The sequence below is a fragment of the Ranitomeya variabilis genome, chromosome 1 (genome assembly GCF_051348905.1).
Source record: "Ranitomeya variabilis isolate aRanVar5 chromosome 1, aRanVar5.hap1, whole genome shotgun sequence".
In the NCBI taxonomy this organism is placed as follows: Eukaryota; Metazoa; Chordata; class Amphibia; order Anura; family Dendrobatidae; genus Ranitomeya; species Ranitomeya variabilis.
The window spans coordinates 106,611,948-106,630,348 of NC_135232.1; the positions used below are offsets into that span (position 1 = coordinate 106,611,948).

Genomic DNA, 18,401 nt, shown 5'->3' on the forward strand with positions numbered 1-18,401 from the left:
CAGGTCGGGAAGGGGTTAAAGGGTTGATTGTGACTTGTAGGATCGCTACTTCCAACAGGTGGCGCTAGAGTGTTAAGTCCTCTTTTTCTCAGAAGAGGCAATTTGCATATTTAATTTCCCAGAGGAGCATTGCACGGCGAATAGGCCTCCTTACCTTGACGAGCCAGCTGGTATGTCACTCTCCATAAGGAGAAACCTTACCCCTTAGACCCACAGTCCAGAGCCTCTCGCGTAGCCAAATCGGTTCTCATGCTTCGCACTGACGAGGGCCAACAGCCCGAAACACCGTGTCTGCGAATTGAGATACTGATTTGGCTTTTAACCTAAGTCATATTGCACGACTCGTTAAAGGGTTGATTGTGACTTGTAGGATCGCTACTTCCAACAGGTGGCGCTATAGAGTTGTCCTCTTTTTCTCAGAAGAGGCAATTTGCATATATCATGCATGTCAGGCATATCTCTACACCCTAGGCAGCCTGTAGTATGTATTTTTCTAGTGATGTCTATCAGTAACATTTCTCCAGGAAGCATGTTGGTTTATCTATTTTAAGGCTTTATATATTTAATTATGATTAGCCTCTTCATACAAGCTGAGTTATCATTAAAGCTCTAATGTTATTTCTGAACAGGACTTATTTGATTATAGAATGGACAGATTTTTTTTTATGAAGGAAGCGAGACAGACTATTAACATTAGAAATGGATTTCATTTAATGGAGGAAGTGTAGCAAAGTAATCATCTACTAAAATACACTGAATGTCTGGCTCATTTTTCAAGAGGCTGTAATTTTAGAAGTTTATTATCAGAAAAATCTGCGGCCCTTTTTTAGCCATAAAGAGAATACATTATAAAAGTAATCTTTTTTATGTTTTATTTTCCAGAATAATCATAGCAATATCTAAACTATTGCAGTTTTTTTTCCATGAAAACTTGCTTTGATCATACCATATAGGAAGAGAAAGAGCCAATTACCATTAATATGGGAATCCTCATAGAAAGGTATTATTTGCCTGAACAATAGTACAGATTTGCATTGGCTGCTGCAGCACCCCAGGTAACCGGTTGTTGCAGTGATGTTGCCTTCCCTTCGGGGAGGGTGGTGTCACACTTGGAGGCAAAGGGGATTCTCTCTCTCAGGTAAGGCACTCACATTCAACACATCTGAATCTAGGCCAGGAGGGGGAGCTCCGGACCCGGAATCAGGGGAGCTCAACTACACACAGAGATATACTTACACACAGATAGATAGATAGATAGATAGATAGATAGATAGATAGATAGATAGATAGATAGATAGAGTCCTGAAACAGTCTCCACATGAAGCTACAACTCTTGCTGCAGAAGCTGGGGGCCCCCAAAGTTATTGGGGCCCTGAGCGATTGCCTAGAAGCTCCCCAACGCCGGCCCTTACCCACAATTATCCACATAAAAAAAAAAGGAACAAGTGAAACTTAACATATAATCTCTTTTTAATGAAACAATGAATTTTATTGCATTAAAAAATAAAGAAAATTACAAAGACTGAGCAGTTGACATATAAAAAGGCACAAACCAAAAAAAAAAAATGCGTAGCCTATTCAGTGATGGAGAGAAAGCAATGTAACCACAATGCACCGCTTTTTTCCCCTTGACACATACCACAGCACTGAGGTGGCCAAACCTCTGGAACTAAAACAGCCATCATCACCCTAGTACCTCATTGCCATTCAGTATGACTGACAGAGAGCAGAATACAAGGGCCAACATAGGCAGTAGTGCATTCAATCAGAAGTCAGGTTCATGCAATGTTTACAGTAAATATTTTCTTTTTTTTTCTCCCATTTTATAAATTATGTGTTACTAATAAGAAAAAAAAATTACAAAATTCCCCAAAAATTCACCTTTGCAATGATACTTTGACAGCCATGAGCACTGACTTTGTTTTTTTTAAATCTGATCTGTCACATTAGATTGAAGATTTTCATTCCCTACTGCAAGCGTAATACCACTACAAATGATAAAAAGCACTTTGCTTTTACTTAAACACAAACATTTTTTTTTGCATTTTTGTTTCTTGGATTCATCACTATATTAAAAATAGATAACACATTTTTATAGTCTATTTTAATTTTTAAGTGAATTTAGAAATCTAATAAAATCGAAAGTGTCTATATGTGTTTCCCACTGTAAAAATCAATATTACCTGTAACATGTGCAGTGCTTACAGATGCTAAAGTGCAATGATGCACTGCAAACTCCTTTCAGTGAGGGAAGGGTTAAAACATTTCAATGCTCAGGGGAGCCTGGATTCCCCTGTCATTGAAGGGGTTAAAAGGCACCTCAATACAATCAACTTTGAAATTTTGGTTACTTTCGACATTTTTATTTTAATTCCTAATAGATTTTGCTGTCAAAATGACTTGAATTAATATATTAAATAAAAAAAAAAAAAGGTACAAAAAAATAATTTTGATTCTGGTTTAATCCAAGCGTTCACCTGAATTTATATTATTATTTTCCATAAAATTTCCTGTTTAGAAGAAATATGAGAAGATTCACATTGACTTTTGCCTTGTCAAACATTTTCATTACAGCAACACCGTCATACTGCATTTGCAGCAGGTCCTGAAATAGAGAAAAGGGAGGCAATATGAAAAAAAAGGTTTTAAATAAAGTTAGTAAGGATGAGGAGAAGGATGAACAATTTTGAAGAAATTTGGAAATTCTATTTGCATTCAATTTATTTGCTGGCAAAATCCATTTTTTATGCTTTTAGGTCTCTCCAAACCCCATAGTATAATAAACAAAGGAGCTAAAAAATAAAAAAAAGATTACACTCACTTTGCCCCTTCACCTATCCTTGTGTCGGAGCTCCCTGCCCAGTTCACCACTGGCTCACTTCCTCTCTCCAGCTCCAGTGTTCTCTTCTATCTTCTTCACACCTCAGACCTTACGTTACATCATGACACGTGTTACCCAGTGATGTCATAGCATCTTTTCAGGCTCAGACAGCGTAGAAAAGTGAAGATAGAAAAGAAGCTGCGATCCAGAGGGAGAAAGCGAGTCAGCAGGGGTTTGGGCAGGGCAACTACAGCACCAGGGCAGGAGTGGGGTGAAGAGAGTATAATGGCTTTTTATTTATCTATTAACCACTTCTCAGCCAAAATCAAGCAAAATGGTGGCCATCAGTCCATCATTCTGCTTTATTCAATTGAGTCACATGCCAACAAATGTGTGTGCTGGCAAATCCAAATTTTTGTCGAAATTCAAAATCAATACACTCATCTCTAAAAATTACACAATGGTAGTCACTTGTATAAAATGCCCCCCCAAATTATTGTATGGTTTTTTTTGGTCATTGAACAAGAAACTGAGAGCTACTGAACATGTGCTTAAAAAGGTCTTCACTTTTGCACACGGATTCCTACCAATCATAAAAACTTCGGTCCCTTGTGTCTTGCTTTAACGAAGCAGTGGTTGCTTATGTGTAGTTGCGCCTCATTAAGACTATGGGATTCACTGAGACCACTATGTGACGTACTTAACGTTCTCTCTGTCAGTCCCGTAGACAGCAAATGTAGCGGCACAGCGCATGTGCAACTGCCACGCTATTAAAAGGAGAGACAAGGGACCCCTATTCTCATGCTGGGCGAGTCCTAGAGGTTGGATCCATATTGATCAGACTCTTATAAGCTAGCTTGTAGATATACAGTATGTCTCCAATTCCACAACACCCGTTTTACCAGGAAAGTTTACTGCACGTTGAATGAAAATTATTATTATAAAGCACCATTAATTCCAGAGTGCAGTATAAGAGGATTTACATGTATAAAAGATATAAAGTAAATACAATAAGCACAAACTAACAGTGATAGATGACCCTTCTTAAAGGGAGTTTGTCACCCCCAAAATCGTATATGAGCTGCGGCCACCGGCATCAGGGGCTTATCTACAGCATTCTGTAATGCTGTAGATAAGCACCCGATGTAACTTGAAATATATATATATTCACCTGGGGGAGGTCCCGCTGTGGTTTGGGTCCGATGGGCCTTGCGGTCCGGATCCAGTGCCTCCTATCTTCATATGATGACGTCCTCTTCTTGTCTTCTTGCAGTGGCTCTGGCGCAGGCGTACTTAATCTGCCCTGTTGAGGGCAGAGCAAAGTACTGCAGTGCGCAGGCGCCGGGCCTCTCTGACCTTTCCCGGCGCCTACGCACTGCAGTACTTTGCTCTGCCCTCAACAGGGCAGACAAAGTACGCCTGCGCCGGAGACGCGGCAAGACGACAAGAAGAGGACGTCATCGTATGAAGATAGGAGTCGCTGGACCGGACCACAACGCTCATCAGACCCAGACCGCAGCGGGACCGCCCCTGGGTGAGTATAATATAACCTTTATTTCTCATCTTTCAGGTTACATCGGGGGCTTATCTACAGCATTAAAGGTAAGAAAAAGGAATCTGTGCATCAGTGGGTTGTGATACTGAAGCTATAGTGGAATTATTGGAGGTTGAGCATGTATTACTCTCCCTATTTAGTTTTGCTAGTCCCAGTTTTTTGTCCACAGATGCTCTTTCTCCGCCAACCTGTTATTGGTTTTTCACTTGCACATTGATTTCTGTACATTCTTCATGTATTTGATACCTGAAAGTGAAGCTGGACCTTTTCCATCTCAACCCCAAGAAACTTCGCCTTCACTTCGAAATCACCGACTGCATCTCCGGGCGTGATGTCAAAGAGAACATTTTTGAATCTAGAAGATAATAATTTGGTAAACATTTAGTTGACTTCTATCATTCTCAACAATGTAAGTCCATTCCATTACAAATTCCTGGAAGTAAGTTAGAGCGTTACAGATATGTTTCAAGAAATGTTCTCGTGTCCTCCAAGTACTAGACAAGGTATCACATTTCGAGCCACCTAAGTCAATGTCAAGACTTAGTAAATTTTAGATTAAGATTAATGGAGGCTTAGTGCAATCTGCATTCATGGGCATAAGAGTTTTGCCTCTCTCCCTTCTACAGGGTCTCATTTCTCTCTAACCTTGTGCGTCCTCCTCCAAATGGCTAATGATATCGATATTCATTAGACGACACCTGAATGCTCATGCGGCTTAAAAGTGTCCCTTTTCCTTTTTTGCTTATTTTGAGTGCAGTGCCATAGACCTTACACATGGAGTGATGACAACAGGATCTTGGCTGCAGAGCTGACGTCTCGTCAAAGTGGGAATGCCCCGATCAGAGCTGCAGAGCTCACAGATTGGCTGCAGTGCCGATGAAGTGATGTCAGCTCCACAGTCAAAACCAGACACTGGGAGTAGCGGTGAGACTCACCGTTGGACCCGGGGAAGGTGAGTACAGGGAGGTTTGTTTCTTTTTTACATCCTGCAGAAGGTGATTAACTCTTAATGAAAGGGAACTACCCCTTTAATGATAAAATACTGGTTTTCCCAGGGACAGTGATTCTATGTATTCATTATAGCTTATTCCCACTACTCTTACTCACTGATTGGTCTGCAGGCCTTCTATTTCCAGGATGACACCTTTTTCATGTAATCTTGCTGCTGTATATTTAAGGGAAGATTGTTTTATTTTCTTGCTGCCTTTCTCTTCTCCTTTCCCATCCATTTTTATAGAACGCCTTGAATTCCTATGTGAAATATTTAAGCAATATGAAATATACCACATCAAAGAGTCACAGAATGTGAAAATGTTACAAATGCCAATCGCAAATTCTGCCCAATGTCGCATGAATTAAAATTAGACTTCTCCCAAATATAGCAGATTCAGAATCCCCGCGGATTTGGCTGGGTTCAAATGAGCGCACTGTCAATGTGCTGTTTGTGCGCACAATGGACCACACACAGACAACATGGTGACCAGTAAAAATCACACAAGTACAAGAAAAAAAAAAAAAAAAAGCAGCCTGCATAAGCCTAGTGCAGTGCCCGGCCACAATGCGGATGAGCACGCAGAGCTGCGCATGTAACTGGCTCAATAATTTCAACTTTTGTCTGAAACTGCTGTTGCCCTTAATAACAACAGTCTGTACTCCACATACACCTAGCAGACAGTAGACTACTATATCCAGACTGCACTACCTTCAATCAGAGGCTGGAGGGAACCACACTAATTTGAATTTAAAGAGAACCTGTCACACCCCTCAGGCGTTTGTAACTAAAAGAGCCCTCTTGTGCAGCACTAATGCTGCTTTCTGACAAGGTGGCTCTTTTAGTTATGCTGCCTGCACACGCTGAAATAAACGTTTATAAAATGTGCATTATCGTCCCCGGCGCTGTAAGTACAAAGGGCAGCACAACTGCGCATGCCCGAAAAAAACTTAATGCGCAGGCGCCGGGGACGATAATGCAGCAAGAGGAGGCGGCGCCCGACACGCACAGGCCTGGAGTGATGGCTGTGCTGCGTCTGATTAGGAAGGAAAGTCCCGCCTCCCTGGCGATTTCAGGGTATGAGAGGGCACATTTTATAAAGGTGTATTTCAGCGTGTGCAGGCATCATAATTAAAAGAGCCACCTTGTCAGAATGCAGCATTAGTGCTGCACAAGGTGGCTCTTTTAGTTACAAACGCCTGAGGGGGGTGACAGGTTCCCTTTAAAGAAGCCCTCCTCCCATCAAAATTATTATCCTCTTCAAATATTGCAATCACCATATTATACAGCACTGTGTACTTACAATTGCTCATTTTGCTTTTCTACCTAGTTAATGCTTCTCTTTTCCATTAGGTCTATAACATGATTAAAAATCTGAATCCTTCCAAGCTTTATGTAGAAACAGGAGGTCTCTATTCCCTGCAAAAGTCCCTGGCAGGCAGGAGGAGCAGCTTGGTCAGGAGTTGAAAAAGGGGAATAACTCATGCAGGGAGAAAAGACTTCCTGTTTCTACATAGAGCAGAAAAAAAGAGAAGAATTAACTGGGTAGAAAAGCAAAATGAGCAATTGTAAGTACGCAGTGCTATGTAATATGATGACTTCAATATATTTAGAAGATAAAAATTTATGGCAGGAGGAGGACTGCTTCTTTAACAGTTGGTACTATGATTAACTTATGTTTCTTTGTGAATTAAAAGACAAAAATAAAGGGAATGTCTCATGAGAAACATTTGTGTCAGATATAGGCGAGTCCCGTTCTAGCTGACATCCAACCACAAGAGAGTGAGGAGGTGGTGGAGCCTTTGCGCAGTCTTCATTCATTCATTGCGATGGGCGTTCTCTTATTAACTATCCTGTGGAAAACTCAGTTTTAAAGGATTTTATACAGGATGGAATATGTTTTGCCTCCTGTCAATTACTGTGAAAAAAAAAGGCTCTGTTGGAAAGGATGGAAGCTCCTTGCAATCAATGGGGATGAGAGCATTAGTCCTCATTTAACACTTTGTTATGCAGCTCTGATAAATGAATGCTTACATACACTAATCATTACTGCTAAGAACTCAGGGTTCCCAGAAAGTGCCAGCCCCCGAGGATCTTTAGAATGACTAAAGAACAACAAGTACACCACTTTTTAACATTACCTTCTTTATATGTTTTACCCAGAAAAAAAACAAAACCCAGTTTTTGCCTCTAAATGAAATGAGTACTGTACTTTAAAAAAATAATAATTTGGTTAAAACATCTCCTTAAATAGGTTTACATTTTGAAAGTTTTTTTTTTTTTTTTATTTCTAACGTTTGGGCTTGTGGAAGGTCTTTCTTCCCTTTTATCTTTTTTCCATTTTGAAATTGTATATTGGTAATAATGAACCTGTGTGAACAGAACATACTTCCGAGTTAAGTTGTCTAGACATGTCTTGATGTACGTGTTATAATAGGTTATCTGGTCTTCAAAGAAGGCAGTCTTGGAGTTTAGGGCATTGAGAGTCTGCTGAAGTTTTACAAGTTCAGCTTTTCGCCTTTGCCGGTGTCGCCTTTGGTTACGAATGTCCTGAGAGGATAGGAAAACAGAACATAGATTAAATTAGAGAATAACATCAGATGTAAAGCTGAAAAAAATTAAAATACAAAAGCAGATGATAAATCTGTGAGGAATGCACAGTCAATGAAAGAGAAAAATGCATGTGTTGTCCCAATATATGGCCACTGCAGCCCAACAGGTCACTGGCCGTAATGTCAGTCCAGAACTCATCACACAAACATTGTTTTTATTGCTGCTGACCATCCGGGGGAGAGTTCTCAGATGTTAATGCTCGTTAGAATATTTTGTTTCTTTTCAGTGCATATTAAAATTTCTCAAGGTTTCTTGTTCATACACTAAAATATTTATCTATGTGTCCTTCATTGTTGCTTTTAAATTGAAATGACTTAAAGAGGTCGTCCAGGACTATTTTAGTTTTATTTTTTTTACTATGGTCCTAACAGGCAAGTACTGTAGTTGCTAACAGAGGCAACTACCTGCCTGTTCTACCCGATGCCAGCTTAGAGCAGTCACCGATTACTCCTGTGAGCAATTGAAGTGTTCCACGTCAACAGAACAACTTATCTTCTTCCGGGCTGCTCTATTGATGGGACTGTTAATGTCATGTTGATTGACAGCTGGCTCCGCGCAGGTAGGTAGTGGGGAGCCAATGTCAATCAGCATGATGTCAGCAGTCATGCCCCATCAACAGAGTAGTGCGGAAGAGATCAACGATGGGCAAAATAGGCAGGTAGCAAGCAATTACCTACTTGTTAGTTCTTAGGCCCAAAGTAAGTAAATTAAATAGTCCTTTATAAACTCTTTAACAGTTAAAAACAAAAAATGATGAACCCCCTTGTTCCACTCCCTGTTCATGGAGCGCCCCCACACCGCCGCAGGGCCGAGGGGTACCCGGAGCCGGGCCTCTGGGTCTCAGTCCTGGGGTTGTCACGGTGGCTAGACCCGGTCCGTGGCCCTGTCTGTCAGTGGGGGACGTCCGGTGCAATAAGTGATGATGATGGTGCAGTTGTGGGGTGCAAGTCGCGGTAAATAACGAAGACACCAGGTTGCAGTCTCTTTACCTCTTTACTGAAGGTTTTGGAGACCTCCGTCCAGAGCGCTGTTAACTGGGTTGTCAGAGACCGGCCGGTCCAAAGGCACATCAGGAGTTCTCTTTACAGGTGGGAATCAGTGTCTACCTTCTAGCGCTGGATGTTGTAGTTCTTCCCTACTGAGCTCCCGGGATAGTCCTCACAACTGTTTCTGTCTGTCTCTGATGTTCGTTCTCGCCGTCCCCCAGATGATATGGTAGGACGCACCCGTATGACGGGGTAGGCCTGGAGTTCTTCCGGGACCCTAGAGTCGCCCCTCTCCCACAACTGCCTCCGTTGTCTGCTTAGGTGTTAAGTGAGACAGCCAACCTATAATTAGCTGTCCGGCCGTGGTTTGCAGTGTACTTAAAGTCTCTTACTTGCTCGGCGTTCCGGCCACCGACTGTTTGCGCCTCAGAAGGATGTTGCCTCGGTCTAACAGCACGACTCCTTCTGGTCCCAATACTTCTTTACTGTATTCCCGTTGTGCGCTGGTTAGTTCTGTTCTGAGGAGTCTGCCAGGATCCCATCCCTGACAGGTCCTCTCACTAGCTCTTCCCAGCTACTTCTCCCTGTCTTCCTGTCCAACCCCCAGTTTTACCATAGTGTGAGGAGTGGCCTACTAGATAGGACCACCCCCCCTGGTGGCCGGAGTGTGAAGTGTAGTGAGGTGTTACCTGGTCAGAGAAACTCCTTTAGTGCAATCAGACGTACCATAGCTCCCCATAGTGGCGGAGCCACAGTACTGCAACAACCAGGACTCTGGGGTGCTGCACTCACGTACCATTAAATCAGAAGACACATTCAAGGTCATTTTTTAGTGTTCTTTTTTATATGCCATTGGAGATTTACTTCTAATGTGAGCATGATATTGGATTTGTAGAATTGCTATGTGAGCATGATATTGGATTTTTAGAAATTAGTATGTGAGCATGATATTGGATTTCTAGAAATTACTATGAATTCTGGGTTCTCATTAGAATCTTTGTAAAATTATCCAGATGCCTTTCTAAATGTGTTTAGAAGGCTTTATTCACATGTTCTGTTTTTGATGCATTCTTTACCGCAGACAAAACCTGCTCACTTGGTAGTAACAAACTTGCTTAAAAAAAAAGCAGGTTTTGCTTAGTTTTTGTTGTTTTTGTGTCAGTGTAGATTAGTCTCTTGTACATGCTAATAAAGTTTTGTGCATAAAAAAAAATCAGATTCTAATTCATCAGGTTTTGGCACGAAAAACGCCGCAAAGATTGATATCTGCTTTTTTTCAGCGCTTTTTGCACCAGAAATATGCTGAAAAGACAGAAATAAGTGATATGCTCCATTCTGCAAAACCCAAGGTTTTGCACAAAATACTGAGGACAAAAAAACAAGCTGTGTGCATGAGATTTTTGAAATATCATACATTTTTCTGGTACTGTAAAACGCAGCTTAAAATTTGCATTAAATAAAAAGAAAACGCTGAAAAAATGCAAAGTGTGAACATAGCCTTAAAATATAGTCCAGTTTTCTGGCTCATTGATACAACAGAACTTCTCTTCCCACCCTCCAGGGTAGTTTTATATTTATAAAGATTTGGGAGGTGGTAAAACAGAAATTAAATTCACTTTTTATTTTTAAGGATTTAACTAGTGATGAGAGAGTGTACTCGTTGCTCAGGTTATCTCCGAGTATTTGTTAATGTTCGGAGATTTAGTTTTCTTCGCCTCAGCTGAATGATTTACAGCTACTAGCCAGGCTGAGTACATGTGAGGATTCTCTAGCAACCAGGCAACCCCCACATGTACTCAGCCTGGCTAGTAGCTGTAAATCATTCAGCTGCACCGATGAAAACTAAATCTCCGAACACTAACAAATACTCGGAGATCACCCGAGCGTGCTTGGGAAAACCGAGCAAGGAGTATACTCGCTCATCACTAGATTTAACCCTTTGGGGAAATTGTTCTTCCGCAAATTCGGATGATCCAATATTAAAAGATTAAATGCAGCTGCAAGACCTATGAAACCCCAAAATTCCTGGTATACTAATGACATTTTATACAAGAGGGTAAAATGAAGGCATTGATAAATACATATTACACCAACACGTTACAATATATGCACCCCCATCAATTGATTTGCCAAATTCTAGCATGCGCATGGGGTATCCCTATTTTCCACAGCTTAGACCTTTCTTCTTAGATGCAAGTTTTGTGATTATGATGTCATACGCTACCTCTGTTTTTTCCAGTAGCTTCTGGACCAGCTACGGAGGAGATAGTCATCTCTATGCATCAATAAAGAAGATCCAATATTAAAAAAGAAAGATTGGAAGCAAGAAGGGGGCATAAAAGAGGGCCACCATGTGCATGAGCTTTCCTCACCCCTCTTCTGCTGCAACTGTAAAGACTCCTCCATGGACCTCTGGAGTCTAGAGAGTAAAGTTTTTTAGTTTAATTTATGTTCTTTCTTGGGGTGCGTGAATGAGGTAAATTATAAGTCGCTTTATGGATTGATATTGTGAGGGAGAGGGTCTTTAATAAAAATTCCATATGTGGTGGAAGGGAGGTTTTTTCATCACAGCAGAAGTGCAGATGCTATAAAGGAAGACATAAAACATGAAGAGGAGGGTAAGGTAGGAATCTTCCTTCCTCCCTCCCTTCCTCCCTCCCTTCCTTCCCAATTACCAATTTAAAAATGGAGAATGCTTATTTGATAGCCTGTTGTCCCAAACCCCCTCCCAAAGGAATAATTATTCGGGAGAGGGTCTTTAATAAAAAAAATTCAATATGTGGTGGGAGGGAGGTTTTTCCATCACAGTAGAAGTGCAGGTGCTATAAAGGAAGACATAAAACATGAAGAGGAGGGTAAGGTAGGTAGCTTCCTTCCTTCCCAATTTCCAATTTAAAAATGGAGCATGCTTATTTGATAGCCTGTTGTCCCAAAGCCCCTCCCAGAGGAATAAATATTCTATAGGCGTAAGAAAGATTATTGCAGAACCTGTGTTCCCTTTACTGTGTTTTGAATGGAAATTATGGCACATTGTCACCCCACACATAACAGTCTAAGTTCAATATTGTAAAAATTTGTTGTTGCTTAAAAAGGGGTTGTTCCAAGTTGATAGGTGATAACTTAACAGCGCCTATCTGATTGCTGGAGGTCTGATTAATCGGACCCTCACCCATCCAGAAAATAGGGTTTTGAAATACCCTATTAGAATGGCATGCCGCTACTGCTCTATTCATTGTCTATGAGACTGCCGGAGATCACCAAGCACAGCGCTCCGGTCTATCTCCAAAAGTCTCGTACACAATGCATGGAGTGCCGTCCCACATGAGCAGCCACTTGTCGGGTTTGGCAATTACTTTAAACAATATGAAAATGAGCAAGAAAGAAAACTGCACAACCTTAGCAATCTCATTGATAATTTCTTGGTACTTCATTTCCTCTGTCACTAGTCCAGCCTGTTCTAAATTGCGGAGATTTCTTAGGATTTTCCTTTTTTTTTGTTCCAAAGGGAGCTGCCCATCTTCCAAAACAGATTGACTCCTCTTCATTTTATCTGGTGTCCTGGCATCAAGAGCAGCCCGCTTCTCAATAACCTTCAAGTGTTCATTTTCCTAGAGGCAGAGTGTATGATATACTTAGTGAGTTCGTCTACAGAAACGGTCAGGCATCTAGAAGGTGGTTGGGTTAATTTATACAAGAAAATACGTTTTTGTCAAATGAACGTAAGATACTGGAAATGTGTCTAAATATATCTAATAGGCCATTAACAACTTTACCAATTGTTTGTTCTTATTTAATTAACAATTTGGCCTTCTGTACCTCAACTTCTGTAAGTGCAGCCCAGAGGTGAGGCCACAAATTGCGAATTTGGAAACCTGCACAAGACACTAAACAGAACAGTTTTGTGACGCCTCACCCAAATGTAACCTTAATAGCCTCTCTTTGACGCATCTGATAGGGCTTAAAAGTCTACAAGTGGACTATGAGGCTACGTGTCCCCTCATATAACAATGTGACACCTTCCTTTATTAGAGATGAGGCGGACCTGTGGCAGTTGAGGTTATGGTACCTGACCCAAACTTTAGTCCAAAGTTCGGTTCGGGTACCAGACCTGTATCCCAACTTGACTCAGAACCCCACTGAAAGCATTAGGGATCTGAACTTTGGAGCAGGAATCTCTCTCTCTGTCTCCTCAGACTTTCCCCAGAATATTAAACATTAAAACAGACTTCTGTGAGAATTCCGTGTTCGTAGTTTAGCATTGGACACTAACGGTCTGGTATGAACCCCGAACTTTTAAATTCGGGTTCCCTCATCTCTACTTCTTATCACACTGCTATTATTACCATTTTCAACAATTTGTGCTACAATAGCTCTGTGGGACTGCAACAGACCTCACTACCTATGTTCTTCAAACAACATTGGGCGTCAAATACTCCAAGGTCATTCTGGTAGTCTATGAGCCACTTCTGATAGGTACCAACCACTGCATACTGTTAAAATCCCTCAAGTCCTTCCATTTTGGAGATGCTATGACTTAGTCGTCTAGTCACCATTCGTCAGCCATCCTTATACTTCCCGTTTGTTTTCAACAAAACAGAGTGATTGACTGATTGTTCCCTTGTTACCCATATATCCCACTCCTATACAAATGCTAATGCAATCAGACAATCCATGGTATTCACTTCACCCTATAGCTGATCGATTGCATCAATGGAAGCTACATACATAAGATCACATAGAACCTACAATTCAATTTCCGTGGCCAAACCGGAAAGATACCCCTTAGGGTACTGTCACACAGTGCAATTTTGATCGCTACGACGGCACGATTCGTGACGTCGCAGCGTCGTATGATTATCGCTCCAGCGTCGTAGACTGCGGTCACACTTTGCAATCACGGCGCTGGAGCGATGCCGAAGTCCCCGGGTAACCAGGGTAAACATCGGGTTACTAAGCGCAGGGCCGCGCTTAGTAACCCGATGTTTACCGTGGTTACCAGCGTAAAAGTTAAAAAAAAAAAACCGTACATACTCACCATCTGATGTCCGTCAGGTCCCTTGCCGTCTGCTTCCTGCTGTGACTGAGTGCCGCCGTACAGTGAGAGCGCAGCACAGCAGTGATGTCACCGCTGTGATCTGCTCTCACTTTCCGGCCGGCAGACAGTCAGAGCGGGAAGCGGACGGCAAGGGACCTGACGGACATCAGATGGTGAGTATGTACGGTTTGTTTTTTGTTACTTTTACGCTGGTAACCACGGTAAACATCGGGTTACTAAGCGTGGCCCTGTGCTTAGTAACCCGATGTTTACCCTGGTTACCAGCGAACGCATCGCTGGATCGCTGTCACACACAACGATCCAGCGATGACAGCGGGAGATCCAGCGACGAAAGAAAGTTTCAAACGATCTGCTACGAGGTACGATTCTCAGCAGGGTCCCTGATCGCAGTAGCGTGTCAGACACTGCGAGATCGTAACGATATCGCTAGAACGTCACGAATCGTGCCGTCGTAGCGATCAAAATTGCACTGTGTGACAGTACCCTTAGGCCAAACACATTAAACCTAAACGAGAGCGAACTTTTGTATTCCCAAAAGGAGATATACCTGATATAAAAATTCCCTGGCGTTATCAGAGATGGACAGTCTGACGCCAGGGGATAGGAGAAAAAGACTGTGCCTCACCAAACATCCATATGCACTGTTAGATGGAATAGTGACTCTAAGGAAACTAATTTGGATCCTTATTCATGTCATATAACGCCAGATGGTACAGGCTATAGGTATTAGCTGTCCTCAATGACTGAATTAGTCATATGTTATATTAGCCAAAAAACCAATCAGGGGTAATTAGAACCTATGGCGTATGGCTCTCTCCATAGAAGAATCAGTAGTTAGTAAATCAATCTATCCACAGTGTCCCAATGAAAGGCCATATTTCAAAATATATGTTAGGTATTTACCTTGCGACATGATGGTCACCCCAGCGCAATGGTGTTGGTAAGACACGCCAGAGCCTCACTATTCCATCTAACAGTGCATATGGATGTTTGGTGAGGGAATTTTTTAGCTGCTTCTTACACACGAACACGGTTTGTTTATTTGTCTGCCTGTTATACTTAATATATTTAATAAAAATTTATATTGTCAACTTTGAAGAAAATCCCCCTAATTTTTTCTTGTGAACTTCTGTGATAGTATATGGATCATTATATGACCTGATAACATATCAGGTATATCTCCTTTTGGGAATACAAAAGTTTGCTTTCGTTTAGGTTTAATACATAAGATCACATACCTGAAGAGTCAGAAAACGCCACTAATAAGTGACACATGACACGGATGTCCATACCTGTGGCAGAGAAGCCGGTGTCTCCAAGATTTCAAGGAGTCTTTCTCCAGGCTGCGTACGAATAACATCTACTATCAACTTCTTAGTTCTGTAATGAAAGGAAGAAGAACGTTTCCAAGACGTTAAACATCAAAAAAGGTCCCCTATGCTGTATATTCCAGGAGCAATACTATAATTACACCAGAGAAATAACAAGGTCTAGATGTGACAAGTTTAGCAAATTCCAGAAATAGTTTCCAGCTGGAATGTCTCAGCTTTTGCCATTTTATCAGTCCCACTGTTCTGTATCTCTATGTGAAACTCTTGTCTGGTTTAGAAAACTGCTCGTGACCTTTGTAGAATATGACTGGGGGGCGGGGGGGGGGGGGGGGGTTGGGTGCTCAAATGCTTGATACCCTGTGATCAACTTGTCCTTTGGGGACCATTCTAATTTGTAAAAAGATGGCTGAGGAATAGAAGCCAGGACCATCACACCATTCTTATCCATGAGCTGTGCCTATTACTTTTCCACATCAATTTTATTTTTTTTGTAATAAGATGTAATACCAGACACAATCCATGGGCAAGTGCGGCGCTGTTTTAGTAAGTAAACCGATCTAAATAATTATCACATTTTCGGTTATCCATACCAAAAATACAAAGGGTAAGTATACTGCATGAACAATAATGGAGGGAATAAGATATTCTTTAGTCTGCAACTATAATAAACAGCATATGTGATACCTTTACTTGTCAGACGGTCAAAAAATATGAAAAAACATTTGTGACATTGAAATGTTGTATCGCAATCATTCCCATGTAGTTTGTTTAGCTATTACAGCCAAGAAAGGAACATAATGTCCAGACACGTGGGAAAGTATGCAGTCCAGCCTCGACACAGGCAAACTACGCAGATTCTAAGCAAAAGTCGCCCCCCAAAAAAAATCACCTGGCTCATGTATACCCCAATGTACACAAGTAGAAATGTGTAAGGAACAGTCAAGTCTAGAGCAGTTGTCCAGACAAGGGGTTGTCTCTTAGCGTCATCCGACATTAGTGATCAGGGAATACAATTCATGTAACATTGTCCAAAAATATAGTGGGATGTAATCTAAAATGCTGTTCTGTCCCTGCCCCATGCTTTACTCTGCAGCACAAGAGCAGAGTGATTAGCAACTACAAGCAATTAAATGACAAGTGAGAAAGTAGATTAGCATCCAAAGAGTATTTTATACATCTAGAATATAAAGCACCACTGACGCCAGCATGGTTTTATCAGTGCTGGAGTGAAGCTCGTAATCCAAGGTCCCTGCCCCATCTCTCATACTTACCGTACCCAACACCGTCTTCACCTTTTATCGGTGCCGCTCCGGTCTCACGGTGACATCTTGTGACTGCAACTTCTGACTGGCCAAAGTCAGAGGTAGCAGTCACATTGCAAATTTATGAGAGCCAGAACGAGGCCAGAACATTGACGTGCATTGAAAAGTGACCTCTGGCTCGGCCAACAACCACTGGAGCAGCCAGCAGGTCACAAACGGCAGGAGATGGAGGAGAGTGGCAGCGATAAAAGGTGAAGACGGCGGTGGGTAAGTATGGGAGTAGGGGCAGGGAACTTAGATTAGAAGCATCACTCCAGTGCTGAAATAAGGAAAAACACTTGAGCGTTTGTCTTAAAAAGTAATAAAATAAAAACGTCTCCTTCCAACACTACTGGATCCCAGGAGGCTTTTGTAATTCTTGTAAATTTTGTTGACAGCCTATTGATTTTAGGTTATATCTTTTAATATATAACACATCGGTATACACACATTTATATATACACACATATTATAGGGATAAATTACTGTTCTGCCGAAGCCGCTGCTGGTGTCCTTCATGCAGCAGATGAACCTCAGTAACTTATAAAGTTTCCACCATTTCGACAGGAACAGAAGACATAGGTCCCAATTCATCAAAGTGTTTTCGACTCAAAATCACTCGTAACACACTATGTTACTAAATTTTTGCGCAACTCAAAGTGGTGTAAAATATGCTGCAATTTTTGAGCCAGTTTTGATTGGCAGCGTCAAAATGGGTGGGGCTGTAGTGAGATGGGGCAAGACGTCACAGTTCGTAAGCCATAAACCTTACTCCAGACCCTGACTGCAGCAAGATTTGTGTTGCGACTGAAGGAGGCACATGCCACTTTTCAGATGTGCCTTTTAATGAATCTGGAGTGACTGACTGCAGCTCACACACTCATTAAGACTGGCAAGAACATCGCCGGTCTTGATAAATCAGGACCTTTGCATAAGGCACTATTTTTTGCAAAAAATGATGTAATTAGAGACCAAGATGTGAATAGAACCTAAACATTGAAGTCTACCAAACCCACTGATTTTTGTGGGATGGGCCGACCATCTAATAAGTATATGGTCTTCCCAAGTGTCCCCCAATAGATTATGTTGGAATTCAATCTCCCGCTTCTTTGGTTTGGTGAGGGGATTAGCCTCTGCCACCTGATTCTGACAATATCCGTCTCATAGAGAGCCTAGTGATGCTCAGCTGAGCCGTGTGGGAAGTCGAGAAATATAGTTGTCAAACAATCGCTTGGCCCACAGTTATCAGATGTGTATGGCTAGAGAAGCAGCAGGCGGCAAGTATGGATTCCTGAGGTAGCGATTTCAGCCAAAGATTGATCTTATACATACTAAAGCTCTAACATCAACCAGGATCTTATAAATCCATATATGTGGCCAGTGTCAAGTGGTACAAATGTCACAATTAAGAATGTAAAAAACCCTGAATTAGAATATAACCAGGGCGGCTTCATAGAGAAAACTACATGGGATTTCTTGCCAGAAGGGGCTTCCATGGGAAAACCTCTTTCCTAGGAGTTTTTATTTTATGAGTTTACCATAGTGGTTTCGGTGTATTTACTTCTTGAATAAAACAGTTTTCATGTTAAATAACCTACTTGATCATTAGGCTCTTCATATCTTTGTCTTCTCCTTCCCGCAAATCAAATTTGCTTGTTAATGAGAGAGAGATTTCTGTTTTTGCCATTTGGCTCAGGGCATTCTCTTTGTTGGGATCACTGGAGTCCACTGCTCCCTCACCTGCCAT

At 41.6% G+C, this 18,401-nt stretch overlaps 1 protein-coding gene across 2 annotated transcripts in view; it reads right to left on the reverse strand.

Moving 5' to 3' along the window:
* Positions 1-1,452: 1,452 nt before the first annotated feature.
* IQGAP2 (IQ motif containing GTPase activating protein 2) overlaps positions 1,453-18,401 on the reverse strand; it is a 398,264-nt gene continuing 381,315 nt past the window's right edge. For both annotated transcript variants that reach the window (XM_077287309.1, XM_077287298.1), the window contains 7 exons: positions 18,253-18,394; positions 15,315-15,402; positions 12,362-12,574; positions 7,757-7,917; positions 5,484-5,627; positions 4,623-4,731; positions 1,453-2,605 (listed from right to left, as the gene is read on the reverse strand). In XM_077287309.1, coding sequence (XP_077143424.1) covers positions 2,492-2,605; positions 4,623-4,731; positions 5,484-5,627; positions 7,757-7,917; positions 12,362-12,574; positions 15,315-15,402; positions 18,253-18,394 — 971 coding nt within the window. In that variant the 3' untranslated portion in view covers positions 1,453-2,491. The remainder of the gene's footprint in view (positions 2,606-4,622; positions 4,732-5,483; positions 5,628-7,756; positions 7,918-12,361; positions 12,575-15,314; positions 15,403-18,252; positions 18,395-18,401) is intronic.